Genomic DNA, 19254 nt, shown 5'->3' with positions numbered 1-19254 from the left:
GAAGGTCTGGGGTGGAGCCTGGGGATCTGCATTTCTAACGAGTTCCACATAAGGCTGACACTGCTGGTCCTAGGAACAGGCTTTAAGAACCACTGGAATAATTTTGCTGTCTGGTGAAATGCAGGTAGACAGTCGTAGGATATAAAACTGGAAAGCTGGACTGAGCTTATATCATGGAGGTCCCTGAACATCAGGGTTTAGTGAGTTACTTGATCGAGTGCCCACCATGTCATAGACCTTGGCCAGTCTCTACCTCTGGGAATCCACAGTCTGATAATGATGATTGTTGGACAAAGCTAGGAACATGGCAGTAGGGTTTGAAAAAGCACATTGAAAAAGCACGTTACATATAATTTTATGTTTAAGCAATGGAAAAAAACCTATAATAGAAAGTACAAAAGGGGTATGAGGTTTTTACATTTATCAAAATGGGACGTGGGTTAAAGGTTAAGATGCACTGGTCTAGTAGCATCATAATTATTTTGAAGGTCTTTGAGAAGGGGAGTGGCCAATTATTCAGGCTTCTGTTCAGGCTTGATCGATGCTAGCAAAGCATGGGTTGGATTGGAGGCAGGAGACAAGTTAGACAATTGCTGTCTTGGGAATGAAAAGGAAGAGATGAGTAAGATGGCAGAGTTGGAATCTCCAAGACTTGGCAATTGATTGATAGTGATCAAGAAAACAGGCAAGTTGAAATGGTCAGGAGGTTTCAAGCATGGATTGACATGGTAGCTGGAGAGACTTAATAAAATGATATGTCTAGTAAAGGTGATGAATTTGGTCTTGAGCATTTTAAATTTAAAGCTGCTGGTTAAATTTCTAAGTCAAGCAGACAAATGAAAATGCTGGTTTTGGGGCCAGGGGTAGATTGGGCCTAGACAGATTTTAGAAATTGTTTGTATCAAAGTGATTTCTAGGACTTAAAAATGGATGAATTCACCAAGGAAGACAATAGACATGGCTGATGGAATGTTTTTATAAATTTAGTTATTTAAGATATTTACTTGCTTTGTTTCTTAAGGATTTAATATGGTTAAATATTCTTTTTTTATGAGATGACATCTCTTTTATTATTATTTTTTTATTGCCCTGATGTATCTTCCAGAGAAAAACAGAGATGGGGAAAGAGGAGTGGTAAAATAAGGAGAGTGAAAAAGAAAAAGAAGATTCATTCATTCTGCCTTCATGGAATTTATAGTCTAATGGGGGAGACATATCTTTAAAATATGTCATAAATAAACCATATGAATAAATATATAATTAAAACTGGATGCTTTAATGGAAAAAAATAAAAAATGTCATCCAAGAGGAAAGAGCTCCCTGCACAAGTGGCATTTTGCTGAGCTCTGAAGAATTTGTAAAATTAGGTAAAAGCTTTCCAGGCAAAAGATACCATTTATGCAGAATCTCTAAAGCAGTAGGCCCGAGTCTTCAAACAATTTGAAGAAGGCTAATGTAGCAGGAGCCTAGTAAATGAGAAGGACAGAGGCAAAAGATGTGGAATCTGATCACACAAGGTCGTGGGAGGTGTCGAGGACAGCTTCGAGGTAGCTGGGTGAATTGTAGTGCCATTGTTGAGCTAGGAGACAGGGAGGAGATGAAGACAAACTCTCTGCCCCTTAGTTTATCTTCAGGGGTCACCCTCTTAGAACCCTGTGGTGCCCCATCAAACTTGCCTTTAACTTGGATATTTCTCTAATTCCACAGCTACCTTGGACTTGGAGAAGTCTTGCCTAGGCCTTTTCTTTATGGGATCTTACCTGCACCCTGTCCTGCCACCCAGGATTCTTTTTTCTCTACTTCTTTGGTTTAAACTTAAATGTGTTCATTGGAGTGGGCTTTTAACAAACAAGTCATTGCCAACTGTAGACCCCTTTTTAAAATCACTTCTCTATTTTAGTGATAACTGTCTGGAGAGAACGTCTTGCCTTTATTGTCTAAGCGGGAGTAGAGATGTGAAAATTTGAGAACAGGTGGCAAAGGAGTGTGCATTATAGCAATCTGTTAAGTTTTAATTTGATTCTGGCACCTTCATGGCATGTTACAAATGACTGTCTGCCTCACTGTGCTCAGTTCATTTGACCCTTTGCAGGTTTTAAGAGTAACATGAAATAGCTCACTCTGAAGAGCCGGGAAGAATCATATTTAGTGCAGTTTTGTAGGGAGCCAGTTTCCTGCCTTAAGGCTTAATTGAGAAAGCCTTGTGCAGTCTGGGCATTTGAAGAGTTAAATAGATTTTAATCAAGTTTCCTCAGTTCAAAAGGCAGTGATGCAGTTCTGGATATGTAATCAAAGGTGGTCTCTCAGTTGCTTGGCTAGTTTTATGGGAAGGGATTGATATTAAATCTACTCCGTTTACCCTCAGTCTTGATAATTTGTAAGAGAGAGTAGGGAGGACACTGATGAAAGTCACAGATGAAAACTGAACCGAGAGGTCCCGTCAGGAAGGAACGAGAAATTAACTTTGAGGGTCCTAGAAAGATTGGAGGTGGACAGGAAGTAGCCAAGTAAAAATCAGCTTGGAAAATTGCATATAATCCATCTGGGGACAAAATGTAAGCTCCGTGGTTGATAGTCCGGAGGAGAATGAAACTATTGGGAATGGTGCTTTAGAAAACATGGACATGACAAATGATTTCAAAGTTTTTGTATAATGATAACCTTAAAGTAAAGGTCTGTGCATTGTTGGATTTGGGGATGTTCTTTTACCAAATCGAAAACGGTTACACTCAGATAGAAATAGTAAGTAGAGTTGAATATGAAAAAAAAGTTAATTGTAATAGTGGTTCTTTCGGGCCTAGGGTTTGATCCATCTAGTCAGTTTGTTAAGTATGAAAACAACTACTTGTCCAGTACACCTAACTCTTTCTTCTAAAAGTCAGTTTGTTATGACTGTCTCTCTTCTACTTCCGACCATTTAATGACTTCGTAACTGTCCATGAAGCAAAAGGGAGTAAAGACATGAAACCTAAGATCCTGCTTCTCTCCCTTCTGTGGTAATCTGCCTCATTCTCTACAGAAAGCTTCCGGAGCTGTGTCTAACTTTTTCCCATCAGTCAACACCTTCCTTTTCGAAACGTCATCTTGTCTCCCCTAATCTATCTCCAACTTCTAATAAGGAGACAAAGGGCATATTGTCATGGAGGCAGGTGGTTAGGGGGAGTGCTTTTGGTCTTTTATTTATGTGCTTGGGTGTGTGTTCATTACCATATTCAGTAGTGTATTCGGTCATTTATTGTCACCCAACGTTGGTCACCTATTACGTAACTCTGATAAATGCGCCCCCCCCCCCCAAGGAAACCACCATTTAACTGCTAGGGTCATTGCAGCGTCCAGCAGGGAGTGGACAGTGAGGATGGAGGACAGGCATGGCCCTAGAGGAGTGTCATCAGGGTTCTGCTGCATAGTAACTGACGAGCTCCCGTGAAGGGGGACTGAGTTAGTATTCCGAGTAAGGTGAGGGACTGTGTAATAAGGCAGCCTTCCAGAAAACTGCTAAGGGTATGATAGAGCCAAAAATGACTTGGGCAAGTCCAGCTTGGTGAGTAGATAGAGCATTTATTGGGGGCTTATATGGGGTTCCCATCCTTGGTGGTGGGAGGAGAGACAGCAAATTCCTTGCCCTGATGGTCCACACTGATCAGAGGGGAAGGCAGGGCTTTAGACTGGGAATAGACAAAGAAGGCATGGAGCCAAGAGAGTGCATGCACATGATTGCCAACAAAGCTAACTGTTTCTAAACGTTTGTCTCTTAAAACTTGGGGAAAGATAACGAAGGCACAGAGTTAAGAGAGTACATGCAGGAATGTGCATAATTGCTGAAAAAGTTGGAAGAGATGGGGGGTATTGGAAAGTGTGAAAACATTACTGTGGTACAGTTAGCAAAATGACAGACACTCAGTGGCCAAGAGGAAACTGCAGAGATGAGCCAATATTAAAACTAACAAACTACCACCATGATGTGACTGTTTCAGCAATCTCAAGAACATATTAATGAAAATAAGTATCACATAGTCAAGAGATTTAGGTAGAGTTAGTTTCTGCCCTTGAGGGATAATCAGAAGAGGAAACTTAATGCAAAATATAATCATCTAATCAAAGTAATTCTGTACGTAATCATGCTTAACAAATATTCAGCTGTGTGAGTGGACATGGAATACTTCGCTAGAAAATATTTAAGAGGTGCTGCATAGTTTTACAGGAATGTCCAAAAATATGTTTAATCCTGTATGGCTATTCCAATCTCTTATTTCCTAGTGTGTGCTATTCAGATGGTGAGACAAAGAATATTCTATCATTTTACCATTTCTTAGGAGACCATAACAGAGTCAATTTCAGAATTATTTTCCTGTGTTGCAGGTTGGTCAAAGAGGCATTTCCTATTTACTAAAAGGTGTTTTGGGCGCAGTCACTGACCACCTGAGTTCTTGCAGACAGTACAGATTTTGTATGTGGTCAGATGCAAAGAATTCTATTTACTCAGTGTTTTCAAACTGAAAATTAAGAAAAGTAGTTTCATTGAGTCAGAGACAACTCAGTGAAGTTTCACCTCACCATAACCCAGTAATAGGTGCAATTGATAGCTTGTTTGGGAAGCCAAAGATAGTGGAATTGCACCTTATTGTGTTGCATAAATAATAAATCGTGCCTTGTGAAAGCATCTTTATGGATTTACTCCCTATAGATTTGCAAGGGCCATTATTTCCTGTTTCTTCATTTGTCTTATAATCTTTTGTTGCACACTGTATGTTTTAATATTTAAAAATGTTAACTCTGGGACCCTCTCCTGGGAAGTTTGGAGCTGGCTGGCTGCTCCCTTTGTGGGTCCCTGGCCTTGTGCTGGCTAGGAAAGACTGACTTGGGAAACTCCTTTTTGGCAGGCCGCCCCTCCCAGAATTTGCCCTCCAAGCAAAAGCAGCTTGAGACCATGAAAGGAGTGTGAGAAACGAATGAAGTGGGCAGCCTGGGGTAAAGACTAACCTACTTTAAGTCCAGCAGTGCAACACCTGGGAGAGGGAGAAGGTCCTGGGAGAAGGGGGTATTCAAATGCCTGTAAACAGGGGAGCTCCCAAGCCCAGGAAGAGACATGGGCCCAGAAAAGACAACAGGGACCCTGCACTTTGCATTCACCTTGGGCAGACCTTCCTGACAGGAGGACTGACACTCAAGAAAATCTGTCATATCACCAGCTGGTTACAAAGTCAAGAAACAGAAAACCCAAGGAATAAATCTCCGAGTTAACATTTTAAGATATTAAAATGTACAGTGTGCAACAAAATATTACAAGACAAACAAAGAAGGAGGAAATGATGGGCCTTCCAAAGAAAAAGGGTAAAAATCCAGAAAGCATCAGTGAAGAAGATCAGACTTTGGATATACCAGACAAAGACTTAACAAAGTGACCTTCATTATGCTCAAGGAGAGGAAGGAAGATATAGAGAAAGAACTAAAGAATATCAGGAAAACAATGAATGAACAATATGCAAATCTTAGTAAAGAGAAAGAAATTTTAAAAAAGAGCCAAACAGAACTACTGAAGTTGAAAATGACAATAGCTGAAAGGAAAAATTCCCAGGAAAGTTTCAACAGCAGAATGGAGCTGACAGACAAAAGAATCAGCGAATACAAAGACAAGACATTTGAAATGAGTCAGACTGAGGAACAGGAGGAAAACAGAATTATAAAAAAGCAAAATACCTGAGAGACCTCTGGGACACTATCAAGCATACTTATATGCAAAATAGGAGTCTCAGAAGGAGAAGAAAAGGGCAGAAGGCATATTCAAAGAAATAATGACAGAACCCTTCCCAAACTTACCAAAAGATGCGAATATGCACATCCAAAAAGTCCAGAGAACACCAAATGGATAAACTTGAAGAAAACTATGCCCTGTCACATACTGATCAAACTGTTGGGCAAATGACAAAGAGAGAGTGTTCTGAAATCTGCAAGAAAAAAGCAACATGTTATGTACAGGGGAATCCCAATTAGATTAAGTTGTGATTTCTCTTCAGAAACCATGGAAGCAAGACGGCAGTGGTTTGAAATACTTGAAATTCTGAAAGAAAACAATAGCCAATAAAGAATTTTATATCATGCAGGACTTTCAAAAATGAGGGAGTGATTAAGACATTCCCAGGTAAGCAAAAGCTGAGGGAGTTCATCGCCACTAGATCTGCCTTACCGGCAATGCCAAAGGGAGTTCTTCAGACTGAAATGAAAGGATACTAGACAGTGGTTCAAAGTAGCACGAAGCAATAAAGACCTCTGGTAAAGGCACCCATTTGGGTAATTACATATGCCGGTGCTATTGAATTGTATTTTTGGGGCATGTAACACCACTTTTTACTTCCTACAGGTGCTAAAATGCAAATACCTAAAAAATAATGATAAATCTATGATTTGGGGTATACAGTGTTCAAAGATGTAATTTATAACAAGTACACAAAAAGATGGGGGGCCTGGGGAATATAGGAACAGTGTATGTGTATGCTGTTGAAGTCAAGTTCATATCAAATCTGATGCGACTGTTATATATTTAGGATGTTAAAGTTTAACCCAATGGTAACCACAAGGAAAGTATATGAAAAATATACTGGTTAGAAATGAGAAGGGACTCAATATGGTACAATACAAAAAAAATAAATAAATAAATATGAAGGTAAGCATTAATGGAAGAATTGAGGGATGAAAATATTTCAGACTTACAAAGACTAAATAGCTAAATGGCAGAAGAATGTCTTGCATTATCAGTAGCAACTTTAAATATAAATGGATTAAACTCTTCAGTCAAGGACAGAGATTGGCAGAATGGATAAAAAAGCATGACCCAACTTTATGCTGTTTGCAAAAGACTCACCTTAAATTCAAAGACAAGTAGGTTGAAAGTGAAGGGATAGAAAAAATATACCATGCAAGTAGTAACCAAAAGAGAGCTGGGGTAGCTATACTAATAGCAGATAAAATAGACTTTAAGTCAAAAATAGTTACAAAGGACAAAGACAGTCATTGTAGACTGATAAATTCAACAAGAACACGTAACAATTGTAATTATATGTGCACCTAACAGCAGAACCTCAAAATATATGAAGCAAATACTGGCAGATTTGAAGGGAGAAATTGATGGTTCTAAGTTACTTGTTGGAAACTTCAGTATACCACTTTCAATAATGGATAGAACATCTAGATAGAAGATGAATAAGGAAATGCAAGACTTGAACGATACTTTAAACTAACTAGACTTAACAGACATATATAAAACATTTTACCCAACACCAACAGAAGGGACATTCACATAGATAATTCTCCAGGAGAATTATATTAGGTCATGAAACAAGTCTCAATAAATTAAAAAAATTTTAAATCATACAGTGTATCTTCTTGGAACACAATGGAATGAAGCTAGAAATCAGTAACAGAGGGAGAAATGGAAATTCACAAATATGTGGAAATTAAACAGTGTACTCTTAGACAACCAATGGGTTAAAGAGGAAATCACGAGGGAAATTGGGAAATATCTTGAAGTGAATGGCAATGAAAATGCAACATACTCAACTTATGCAGTAAAGGCAATGCCAAGAGGGAAATACATAGCTTTAAATGCTTTTATTAAAAAGAGGAAAGATTCCAAACCAGAGCCCTAACCTCAAAACAGGAAGAGCTAGAAAATGAAGAGCAAACTAAACCCAAAGCAAACAGAAGAAAGACAAAGATTAGAGCAGAGACAAATGAAATAAAGAATTAAAAAAAGATAGAATCAATAACACCAAAATTCATTCTTTGAAAAGATCCATGAAATTGACAAACTTTTAACTGGACTAAGAAAAAAAGAGAGGATACAAACAATTAAACTCAGAAATGAAAAGGGGAACATTATTACCGACCCCACTGAAATAAAAAGAACTATAAGAGTATACTATGAACAAGTATATGCCAAATTAGATAACCTAGATGAAATAAATTTGTAGAAACACACAACTACCTACATTGACTCAAGAAGAAACAAGATCTCAACAAACCAATAAGTAGTAAAGAGATTAAATCAGTCAACAAAAACTTTCCAACAAAAGCAAATGAATGTCAACCATGTAGAGAGTTGAAAAGGGGATGGTATTCAGGAAAAAACATAATCAAAGCAAACTGGAGTCTATGGTCAACAGTAACATTGTAATATTCCTCCATTAAATGTAACAAAGGCAATATGCCAATGCTAAATGTATATGAGAGGGGGATATAGGGGAGGAATATGGGATTCTTGGTAGTGGTGTTATTTGCTGTCCTTACTAGTATATTGTATTGTATGACATGTTATTTTTCTTTTTATCATTTTTTTATTGCTAAAAAAAAAAAAACAATTTTTCTTGTAGTAATCAAAAGAAAACTTTCCAACAAAGCAAAGCCCTGGTCAGATGGTTTCATTAGTGAATTTTACCAAACATTACAAGAAGAATTAACACCAGTCCTGCTCAAACTCTTCCAAAAAATTGAAGTGGGAACACTCCCTAACTCATACTATGCAGCCAACATTATCATACCAAGGCCAGATAAAGATACCACAGGAAAATAAAATTACAGACCAATATCCCCTATGAATATAAATCCAAAAATTCTCAACAAAATACTAGCAAACAGAATCCAACAGCACATTTAAAGAATAATACACTATGATCAAGTGTGATTTATCCTAGGTAAGATAAGAAAATCAATTAAGGTAGACACCACATTAACAGAATGATGGGGCTGTGGGGACACATGATCCTTTCAACTGATGCAGAAAAGGCATTTGACAAAATCCAGCACTCCTCCTTGATAAAAACACATAGAAAACTAGGAATAGAAGGAAACTTCCTCAACAAGATAAAGGGCATATATGAGAAACCCACAGCCCATATCATATACTTAATGATGAAAGAGGGAAAGCTTTTCTTCTAAGATCAGGAACAAGACAAGGATGCTCCCTGTCTCCACTGTTGCTCAACATTGTACTGGAAGTTCTAGACAGAGCAGTTAGGCAAGGAAAAGAAATTGGAAATGAGGAAGTAAAATTTCCCCTATTTGCAGATACATGATCCTATACACAGAAAATCTTGAAAAAATGTACAACAAAGCTCCTATTGCTCATAAATGAATTCGGGAAAGTAGCAGGGAACAGGATCAACACACAAAAATCAGTAGTGTTTCTATACACTAGTATTGAACAACCAGAAGAAGAAATCAAGAAAAAAATTCCATTCACAATAGCGACTAAAAGAATCAAATATCTGGGAATAAAATCTAACCGAGGATATAAAGAACTTGAAAACTATAAGATATTGCCAAAAGAAATCAAAGAAGACCTAAATAAATGGATGGGCATCCTGTGTTTATGGATTAGGAGACTGAATATTGTTACGATATCATTTTTACACAGAGCAATTTATCAATTCAGTGCAATCCCAATGAAAATTCCAACAACCTTGTTTGCAGAAATGGAAAAGACAATCATCAGATTTATATGGAAGGGTGACAGACCCTGAATAGCCCAAACTGTTTTGAAAAAGAACAAAGTTGTAGGACTCACACTTCCCAATCTTAAAACTTATTACAAGCCATAGTAATCAAAATAGTATGGTATTGGCACAAAGACAACATATAGACCAATAGAATTGAATTGAGAGCTCAGAAATCAACCTTCATATTTTTTGCTGATTTTTGACAAGGGGGCAAAGATTACTCAATTGGGAAAAAATAATCTTTTCAGCAAATGGTGCTGGGAAAACTGGGTCTCCATTTGCAAAAGAATGAAAGTGGACCCCTGCCTCACACCATGTACAAAAATCACTCAAAATGGATTGAAAATCTAAATAAAAGAGTCAGAACTGTCAACCTCTTGGAAGAAAATTTAGGGAAGCATCTTCTGGACCTTGTTTTAGGCAATGGTTTCTTGGACTTTACACCCAAAGCACAAGCAAACAAAGAAAAAATAGATAGATAAAAATTAAAAACTTTTGTACCTCAAAGGACTTTATCATGAAAGTAAAACAGCAACTTACTCAATGGGATAAAATATTTGGAAACCACATATCTGATAAGGGTTTAATATCCAGAATATATAAAGGAATGCTTCAACTCAACAACAATAAAAGGACAAACAACCCAATTAAAAAATGGGAAAAGACTTGAATAGACATTTCTACATGGACTATCATTAATAGTACAGTTATAAAAATGTGCTTTCATCAGTTGTAACAAATGTATCACACCAATGCAAGGTGTTAATAATATATTAACATATTATTTATGATTCTTCCGTAAACACATAATTTCTCTAATAAAAAAATTACTGTAATAGAAAATTTATCACTGTTTCACTTATCATGTTAAAAATTTGAGTTGTAATCACTTTAAATATCTAAGTCAAATCATGATCTTACATCAACACCACTCTGCTAATTGATGTTAGTCATTTGCAAAAGAAAAGTAACTACTGCTATGGTTTTCTATTTCAGTTATCTGAAAAACAGATACTAAAGAATAGGTAATAGGAAATTGTACTTTTTTCTTGCTAAATGTTTGTAGTTTCCTTTAAAACAAATGCTTGTTTACTCTGGCACATAAAACCTGGCAAGTGTATCAGCACACTAATTACCATACCTTGTACTTGGCCCTTGCTTTCTACCTCGCCAACTCCTTTAAACCTCTCCCATCATTATAATTTACTTCTCCAATCATTCGGACATAAGTACTTCACAAACTGCCATTGCTACCCTCAGACTTCATTTAAAAATCTCACCCTACGACTTTGCATTAAATTGAAATAATGGGCCAGAAAAAAAAACAACTAAAAGAAGGAAGCAGAATTTAAGTCATTACATTGTCTGGTGAGTTCTTGTTATTTTGTTTTGTCAACATTATAAAATTTCATTTATTTTAGAGCCATATAAACAAATTATTAATTTATATGTATTTAAGGGGATTCCCTGATTTTTCAAATTCTGTTAAGTATGTATTTTTTTTCCTACAGACAAATTTTACTTTTTTTAAATTAAAACTTTTTTTTTCTGATATGATGCTTTTTTGTCTTTTAAATATAGGTTTTTAGTACCTTTCTATTACTTTCAAATTCTTGCAAAGAAACAGAACATCAAGTCAGAGTCTTACTCATTAATTTAATAAATTTACTTGAATGAGAAAAAACGTATAAAAAATTTCTGGTGTTCATTACTTATTTATTCAATACTCTTGTGGTCCTACTGTGTTTCAGTTACTGTGTTCTTGGTGCCAGGCTTTGTGACTTTAATTAAAATCTAATATAGACTAGTATTTTTATCACTTCATAGACAATGCAAGTGCCTTAGAACATTTTAACTCCATTTCCCTCTCCAGTGTTTTATGTTATTGTTATCATAAGTTTTATTTTTACAATTATTTAAATCCCCTAAAACATCACAATTACTGGTTTGTTTTTGTGTGTGTGTGTGTGTTTTTTTTTTTGCAGTGAATATTTATTCAGAATTCCCTATATGACCTTGCTTTTTCCTTTTCTTTTTTCTCTTTTTTTAGTCTGAAAATCTCTTTTATTCTTCTTCCTTTTTGAAGGTTCTTTTTTGCTGTTTACTGAATGTTAGGTTGGCAGTTATTTTCTTTTATTACTTTAAAATTGTTGTTCCATTATGTTATTGCTTCCATCATTTCTGTTGAGAAATCAACTGAAAAGCTATTTTTGAGTCCTTTCGGGGAGTACGTCTTTTTCCCTTGGGCTACTTTTATGATTTTTCCCTTTGTATTTTGCTTCCAGCAATTTAACTATTGACATTTGAAGGTGTAATTTTCTTTGCGTTTATTCTGCTCTATTCTCAGAGAATTTCTTGAGTCTGTGGCTTGAGCTTTGTTCATTTTTAAAAATGTCTTGGCTTTTATCTCTCCCAGTATTGCTTCTGTCCCATTCTCTCTTTTCTCTCCTTCAGAGAGGTTTTTAAAGTCTGTCTGCTTTAACTCAATGTTATTATTTACAAACAAATGCCTGACAAACTTTACTTTCATTCCAGAGGACAAGTGTCTGGATTCCATCACATGTATAGTGAGTGTATTTTTCTATATGAAATTAAAAGTCGGAGTTATTTTTATTTTTATTTTTTCATTGAAAGTGTCTTGTGCATGCAACAAGGATTGATTTTGAAATGCATCTTCCATGAGTCACTTGAAAGATGGTTTCTTTGTCTGAGAGAAGCCCTGCTACCACCAACTTAGGCGAGTCTTTCCCAATGTTGGAATTATTTAAATGAAACAATTATTTTACTGATAGATATCTTTTTCTCTTCTAGATTTAGTTCTTCCTTCTTGCTTAGCATTTGATATTTCCAATAATTTGAACCAACAAAATTGCTAGCAGCAGTTGAATGGACTTCCTTTTACTTATTTTCATATTGCCCAGAAATATACCATCCCATGTTTAAAGGATGGAAATCCAAAAATTTATTATCTTTATTTTCTAACCTATCGTGTTCCAACATACCCCTGGACAAGTCCTATGTGTTTCCCATCTAATACATGCAAATCAAAGCGAAGTGCAACAATATCTCCAAACTTTTCTTATTCCAATTTTAGGAAAAAAAAAAGAATGTATTTCTGAGGTTCCAGCATCCAGTGATGGAGTAGCTTGAAAGCCCACAGATCATAACTATAAAATCTAGATAATTTAGAAAATTTTGGAGAGTAAACAGAAGTGGCAGAAACTGGATGAGAGTCTACCCTTGAAAGACAGCCACTGAAATTTGTGTTTTGAGGGTGTTTGCTTGTGGACTTTCTTCCATCTGAGGCAAGGAACCAAGCAGAAGGTGTCAGAGGATGGATTCTGAGGCTCACAGAACCAACCAAAAAAAGGGGGGAAAAAATCACTAGACAAGTGACGAAACAGAAACATGTGATTCGTACTCAAGAAACAAAACTAGTCAATAGAAATAGACCCGGAGATTACCCAGATGTCACAATTAGCAGACGATGGCTTTAAAACAGCTATTATAAATATATTTACACTCTTACCAGGAGATATGCATACAAAGGATGAACCACGCGGAAATTCCAGAGCTGAAAAGTACAATAAGTGAGATGGAAAATTTCCTGGATGGGCTAAACAGAAGACTGGAGACAGCAAAAGAGATAGTCAAGGAACTAGAAGATAGAGCAATACAAATTATCTAGTCTGAAGAATGGAGAGGAAAAAAATAGAAGAAAACACTTCCCTTAGGCTGGGAATAAAAGTAGGGCAGAATTGAAGTGAATCCTCAGTGCTAAATTCCAACAATTTATACTGCAATGAAATAATTGAAAAATAAACAAAGAAAACCTGGATTTTGAATGTCTAATCCTTGTGGGGTTTCCTTCAAGGGTGAGGGAACATGTTATCTGATATCAAAGCAGTGCATTTTTGTTGGCCCCAAGTTTCATAGCTTTCTGTCCTCTTCCTCTTTATTACCCTCATTCCTTCTTGAATACAGTACCTGCTGTGTACTTTATTCAAGAGCCAGTTAATTATGAAATAAAGACAACTTCTGTCATGGACTAAGACAAAGGAAGCATGAGGGATAGTTTGTCATAAAAGGTCTCATTCTTGAGTGGGTTGCCTTTTGATGCATTTTCCTGTTGTGTTCCCCTTCAACTGTATTTTTTGAGTTCTTAATGTTTCAAATCATAGTGTATTATTTAGCTATTTTGAAGCCTCGGTCTTTCTTAAGAATCTGTGAATGCAGAATACCAAATGATAGTTCAAAATAAGACTCTTCTGTTGATCCCTTTAGACACAAGTCTTTTTCTTTTGATGTAAACTTTGTAGGTGTTTCACCAAAACCAACAGCACTTTCCCCAGCAACGCCCTTCCTGTGGTCCCCGTGGTGGCGCAGTATTCTCCGGATGGTTTGGAGATGAAGCCCCTCGGTCACGTGAAGTTGCCTGTGTGTCTGGCCTCCACAGTCCCTGATTGTGGCGAGTCACCCGAGGAGAGCATCAAGGACAACGTGGTACAAGAACCTGTCCAGCACGCTCGTGGTCAGGACAATATAAACGAGATCTGCTCTGATTCCACAGATGCTACAGCACAGGACAGAGGTACAGGAGAGGCAGTAGAAATCTTATGTTTCCAGATAGGCTTCAAGTTAGCTAAAATCTACACGAGGGAAGATGATGCTTTCAGGGTTTCCTCTCTATGATCAGCTCACTTATTTCTTAAGAGTCTGGGAAGGGTGTGTGTTGGATATGCCATTACAAGATGATTGGGTAGACAATTCTGTGAAATTCTGTTATTATTCACATCCTTCACCTTGGGCTGTTGACCCCATTACATTTTGGAATATAAAGCCAAATAGGCTTTGATTCAGATTGTAACTGAACCGATGACTTGCTGACCGTGTGCCCCTTTTTCATTTGAGTCGGTCCTGGCACAGTAACCTTTCTGGAAGGTGGTTATTTTGGGCCTTTCGAGGAGTTTAACTCTCAGATGAATTGTATAATTCTTAGTGAGAGTTCAACTTTATTGTTTCCCTTTTATTTATTTATTTTAGGGAAGTTGTAGGTACATAGAAAAATCATACAGAAAGTACAGAGTTCCCATATAACCCCCTCTCACATATACAGTTTTCCTTAATATTAACACTTTATATGAGTATGGTACCTTTGCTATAATTATACTATTTACTACAATTATACTATTCACTATAATTATATCATTAACCATAGTCCATAGTTTACATTAGGGTTCCCATTTGTATAAGTCTGTGGTTTTTAAAAATTTTTCCTCTGGTAATATATATACAATGTAAAAGTTTCCCTTATAACCGCATTCGAATATACGCTTCAGTGGTGTTAATTTTGTTTGCAAGGTTGTGTTACTATCAACACCATCCATTTCCAAAACTTTTCCATTACCCAAAACAGAAACTTTATATTAATTAAGCATTATTTCTCCATTCCCTACCCCCACCCTGGTCCCTGGTAGCCTGTATTCTACATTCTGGCTATGAAAATTTATTTAATATAAAATGAGATCATACAGTATTTGTTCTTTTGTGTCTGACATTTCACACATGAGATCTTCAAGGTTTATCCATGTTGTCACATGTATCAGAACTTCATTCCTTTTTATGGCTGAATAATACTTCCTTTGTATAGATGTGCATTACTCGTTTTGTTTGTCCATTCATCTGCTGATGGACACTTGGGTTCCTTGCATCTTTTGGCAATTGTGTATAATGCTGCTGTGAACATCAGAGTGCATATATCTGTTCAAGTTCCTTCTTTCAATTCTTTTGGGCATATACCTTGAACTGGGATTGCCAGGTCATATGGTGATCCTGTACTTAGCTTTCCCTGAGAAACTGGCAAACTGTTTTCTGCTGCAGCTGTACCATTTTGCATTCCCACCAACAATGAATGAGTGTTCCTATTTCTCTACAATCTATTCAACATTTATTATTTTCCTTTTTTTTCTTAATAGTCGGCATTCTAGGGGATATGAAATGGTATCTCTTTCTAGTTTTGATTTTCATTTCCCTACATGTTTTCTTGGCCATTTGTATATCTTCTTTGGAGAAATGTCTATTGAAGAGATTTACCCATTTAAATTGGGTTGCTTATCTTTTTGCTGTTAAGTTGTAGGATTTCTTTATATACTGTGAATATTGAACCCTTATCAGATATGTGGTACCAAATATTTTCTGCCATTCTGTAGGTTTTCTTTTTACTTTAATTATGACTTAGTTCTTTGATGGGCAAAAGTTTTTAATTTTGATGAAGTCCCATTTATTTTTTTCTTTTGTGGCTCATGTTTTTGGTCTGAAGTCTAAGAAACTATTGCCTAATACAAGGTTCTAAAAATGCTTCCCTATGCTTTCTTCTAGGATGTTTATAGTTGTAGTTCTTACATTTAGGTCTTTGATCCATTTCAAATTAATTTTTATATATGGTATGAGGTAGAGGTTCCCTTTCATTCTTTTTCATGTGGATGTCCAGAATCTCAGCACCATTTGTTGATGAGAGGATTTTTTTCTCCATGTGTGGACTTGGCACCCTTGTCAAAAATCAATTGGCCATAGATGTGAGGGTTTATTACTAAACTCGCAGTCCAATTCCATTGCTCTATATGTCTGTCCTTCATCTGGTACCACGCTGTTTTGATTAATGTAGCTTTGTGTAATAAGTTTTAAAATAGGAAATGTGAATCCTCCAACTCCATCCGTCTTTTTCAAGATGATTTTGGCTATTTGGGGCTCCTTATGCTTCCATATAAATTTGATGATTAGCTTTTCTATTTCTGAAAAGAAGGTTGTTGAAATTTTGATTGGAATTACTTTGAATCTGTTTATCACTTTGGTTAGAATTGACATCATAACAATATTTGGTCTAATTCATAACACAAAATGCCATTCCATTTATTTAGGTCTTCTTTGATTTCTTTCAGCAATGTTTTCTAGTTTTTCATGTACAGTGTTGAATAACAGTGGTGACGGTGAGGATCCTTGTCTTGTTCCTGATCTTAGTGGGAAGGATTTCAGTCTTCCACCATTAAGTATATGATGTTAGCTGTGAGTTTCTCATATATGCCCTTTATCTTGTTGAGGAAGTTTCCTACTATTTCTAGTTTTCTGAGTGTTTTTATCAAGAAGTGCTGGATTTTGTCAGATTTCTTTTCTGATCAATTGAGACAATTGTGTTTTTTCCCATTGTTTTTATAACGTGGTGTTTTGCAGTGATTGATTTTTCTTATGTTGAACCACCCTTGCATCCTTGCAATAAATCCCACTTGATCATGGTATATTATTCTTTTAATATGCTGATGGATTCAGTTTGCTAGTATTTTGCTGAGAATTTTTGCATCTATATTCATAAGGGATATTGGTCTGTAATTTTCTTTTCTTGTAGTATTTTTATCTGGCCTTGGAATGAGGTTGATTTGGCCACATAGTGTGAGTTAGGGATTATTCCCACCCCTTCAGTTTTTTTGAAGAGTTTGAACAGGATTGGTGTTAATTCTTCTTGTAATGTTTGGTAAAATTCACTTCTGAATTTTTTCATTTTTCCATTTTCATTCACTTCAAGATATTTTCTAATTTCCCTTGTGATTTATTCTTTGACCTATTGGTTGTTTAGGGGGGTGTTGTTTAATTTCCACATATGTGTGAGTTATCCACATCTCCCTCTGTTGCTGATTCTCACTTATTTCCATTGTGGTCTGAGAAGACACAGTGTGTGATTTCAATATTTTTAAATTTTTTGAGACTTACCATATGGTTGTGACCTAACATATGGTCTGTCCTGGACACTGACCCTTGTTCACTAGAGAAATTGGGTGAAGTGTTCTTTGTATGTCTGTTAGCTCTAGCTGGTTTATAGTATCATTCAGGTCTTTTATGTCATTATTGGTCTTTCATCCATTATTGAAAATAGTGTATTGAAGGTAGAACCATCTATTTCTCTCTTCAAATCTGTTGATATTATAATTGCTATGTCTTCTTGTTGAAGTGACCTCTCTATTAATTTATAGTGTCCTTCATAACAGTTTTTGACTGAAATCTTTTAAATCTGATATTAGTATAGCTACCCCAGCTCTCCTGGTTACTATTTCAGTGGAATATTTTTTTCCATTCTTTCACTTTCAACCTACTTGTGTCTTTTGTAAACAGCATATAGTTGGGACATGCTTATTTATCCATTCTGGCCTTCTCTGTTTTTTGGCTAGTGAGTTTAATCCATTTATATTTAAAGTAACTTCTAATAACCCATGGCTATTTTCCACCATTTTTCTATTTAGTCTTTGTAAGTATTATACCTTTCATGTCCCTCAATTCTTCCATTAATGCCTACTTTCATATTTATTTGATTTTTTTGTATTGTACCATTTTCAGTCCCTTCCCATTTCCTTCTGTACACATTTTTTCAGACATTTTCTTTGTGGTTACCATGAGATTTAAATTTAACATCCTAGATTTATATTTGATATGTCTGATTATGTTTGATTTGCTATCAGTTTAACTTCACTAGCATACACAAACACTGTTCCTATGCCCTCTGTCCCCTACCTTTTCGTTGTACTCATTAAAAATTTTATCTTTATACATTATGTGTCCAAACCATAGACATATTCTTACTTTTTTATGCATTTTCATTTTAGGACCTGTAACAAGTAAAAAGTTGAGTTACATACCAAAAAATAACAATTCAGTAGTACTGGTATTTTTAATTACTCATATGGTTACCTTTACCAGATGCTTTTATTTCTTTTTCCCACTTTGATCCATTCTCTAGTGTCCTTACCTTTCAGTCTGAAGGTAAGAATAGCTGGAGATGGTGACAGACTCCCTCAGGTTTTTTTTTATTTGGGCATGTCTTCATCTCTCCTTCATTTTTAAAAGACTTGTCCATTATAATTCTTGGTTGGCAATTTGTGGGTTTTTTCAGTACTTTAAATATTTCATCCCCATGACTTCTTTCCTCTGTGGTTTCTGATAAGAAATCAATACTTAATCTTGTTGGGGCTCCCTCGCACCTAACAAGTTGCTTTTCCCTTGAGCTTTCAGAACTTTCTCCTGGTCCTGGGCATTCAACAGTTTGACTGTTATGTGCTTGGGTGTGTCTCTTCAAGTGTATCCTGTTTCAAGTTCGGTGGGCTTCTTGAATGTGTATATTCATATCTCTCGTTAAATTTGGGAAGTAGTCTACCATTATTTCTTTGACTATTCCTTCTGCCCCTTTCTCTATTCTCCTCCTTTAACTCACATAATGCGTATATTGGTATGCTTGATGGTAACCCATAGGCCTCTTAGATTCTTCGGTTCTGTTCTCTTTTTTTTTCATTCTTTTCTTTCTGCTGCTCAGCCTGAATCATTTCGATTTTCTTATCTTTGAGATTATTGATTCTTTCTGCATTTGAAAGCCTTTAAGTCATTTTTAATTTCAGTTATTATGGTCTTCAATTCCAGTATTTGTTTGTTTCCTTTTTAAATTTTCTGTTTCTTTATTGGGATTCATACATTATTCCTTCATCATTTTCCTGATATCCTTTAGTTCTTTCTTTGAGTTTTCCCTTATCTCTTTAGGCATATTGAAAATCATTTCTTTTAAGTCTTTGTCCAGTATGTCTGAAGTCTAGTCTTCATGGATGTCTTCTAGATTTTTGTCTTATTTCTTTGGAGGGGCCTTCTTTGCTTCTTTCTTTGTTTGTCTTGTAATATTTTGTTGCATATGCACATTTTAATATTTTAAAGTCTTAACTGTGAGATTTAGTCA

At 36.0% G+C, this 19254-nt stretch overlaps 1 protein-coding gene across 2 annotated transcripts in view; it reads left to right on the top strand.

Annotated features, from left to right (window-relative positions):
* Positions 1 to 19254, top strand: part of CDON (cell adhesion associated, oncogene regulated) — a 116139-nt gene that overhangs the window by 92226 nt on the left and 4659 nt on the right. For both annotated transcript variants that reach the window (XM_037841902.1, XM_037841903.1), the window contains exon 19: positions 13811 to 14082. In XM_037841902.1, coding sequence (XP_037697830.1) covers positions 13811 to 14082 — 272 coding nt within the window. The remainder of the gene's footprint in view (positions 1 to 13810; positions 14083 to 19254) is intronic.

Source organism: Choloepus didactylus, chromosome 6 (assembly GCF_015220235.1).
Source record: "Choloepus didactylus isolate mChoDid1 chromosome 6, mChoDid1.pri, whole genome shotgun sequence".
Classification (NCBI taxonomy): Eukaryota; Metazoa; Chordata; class Mammalia; order Pilosa; family Megalonychidae; genus Choloepus; species Choloepus didactylus.
Note: the sequence above shows the minus strand (reverse complement) of the source record. Positions and strands in the feature narration are given on the sequence as shown.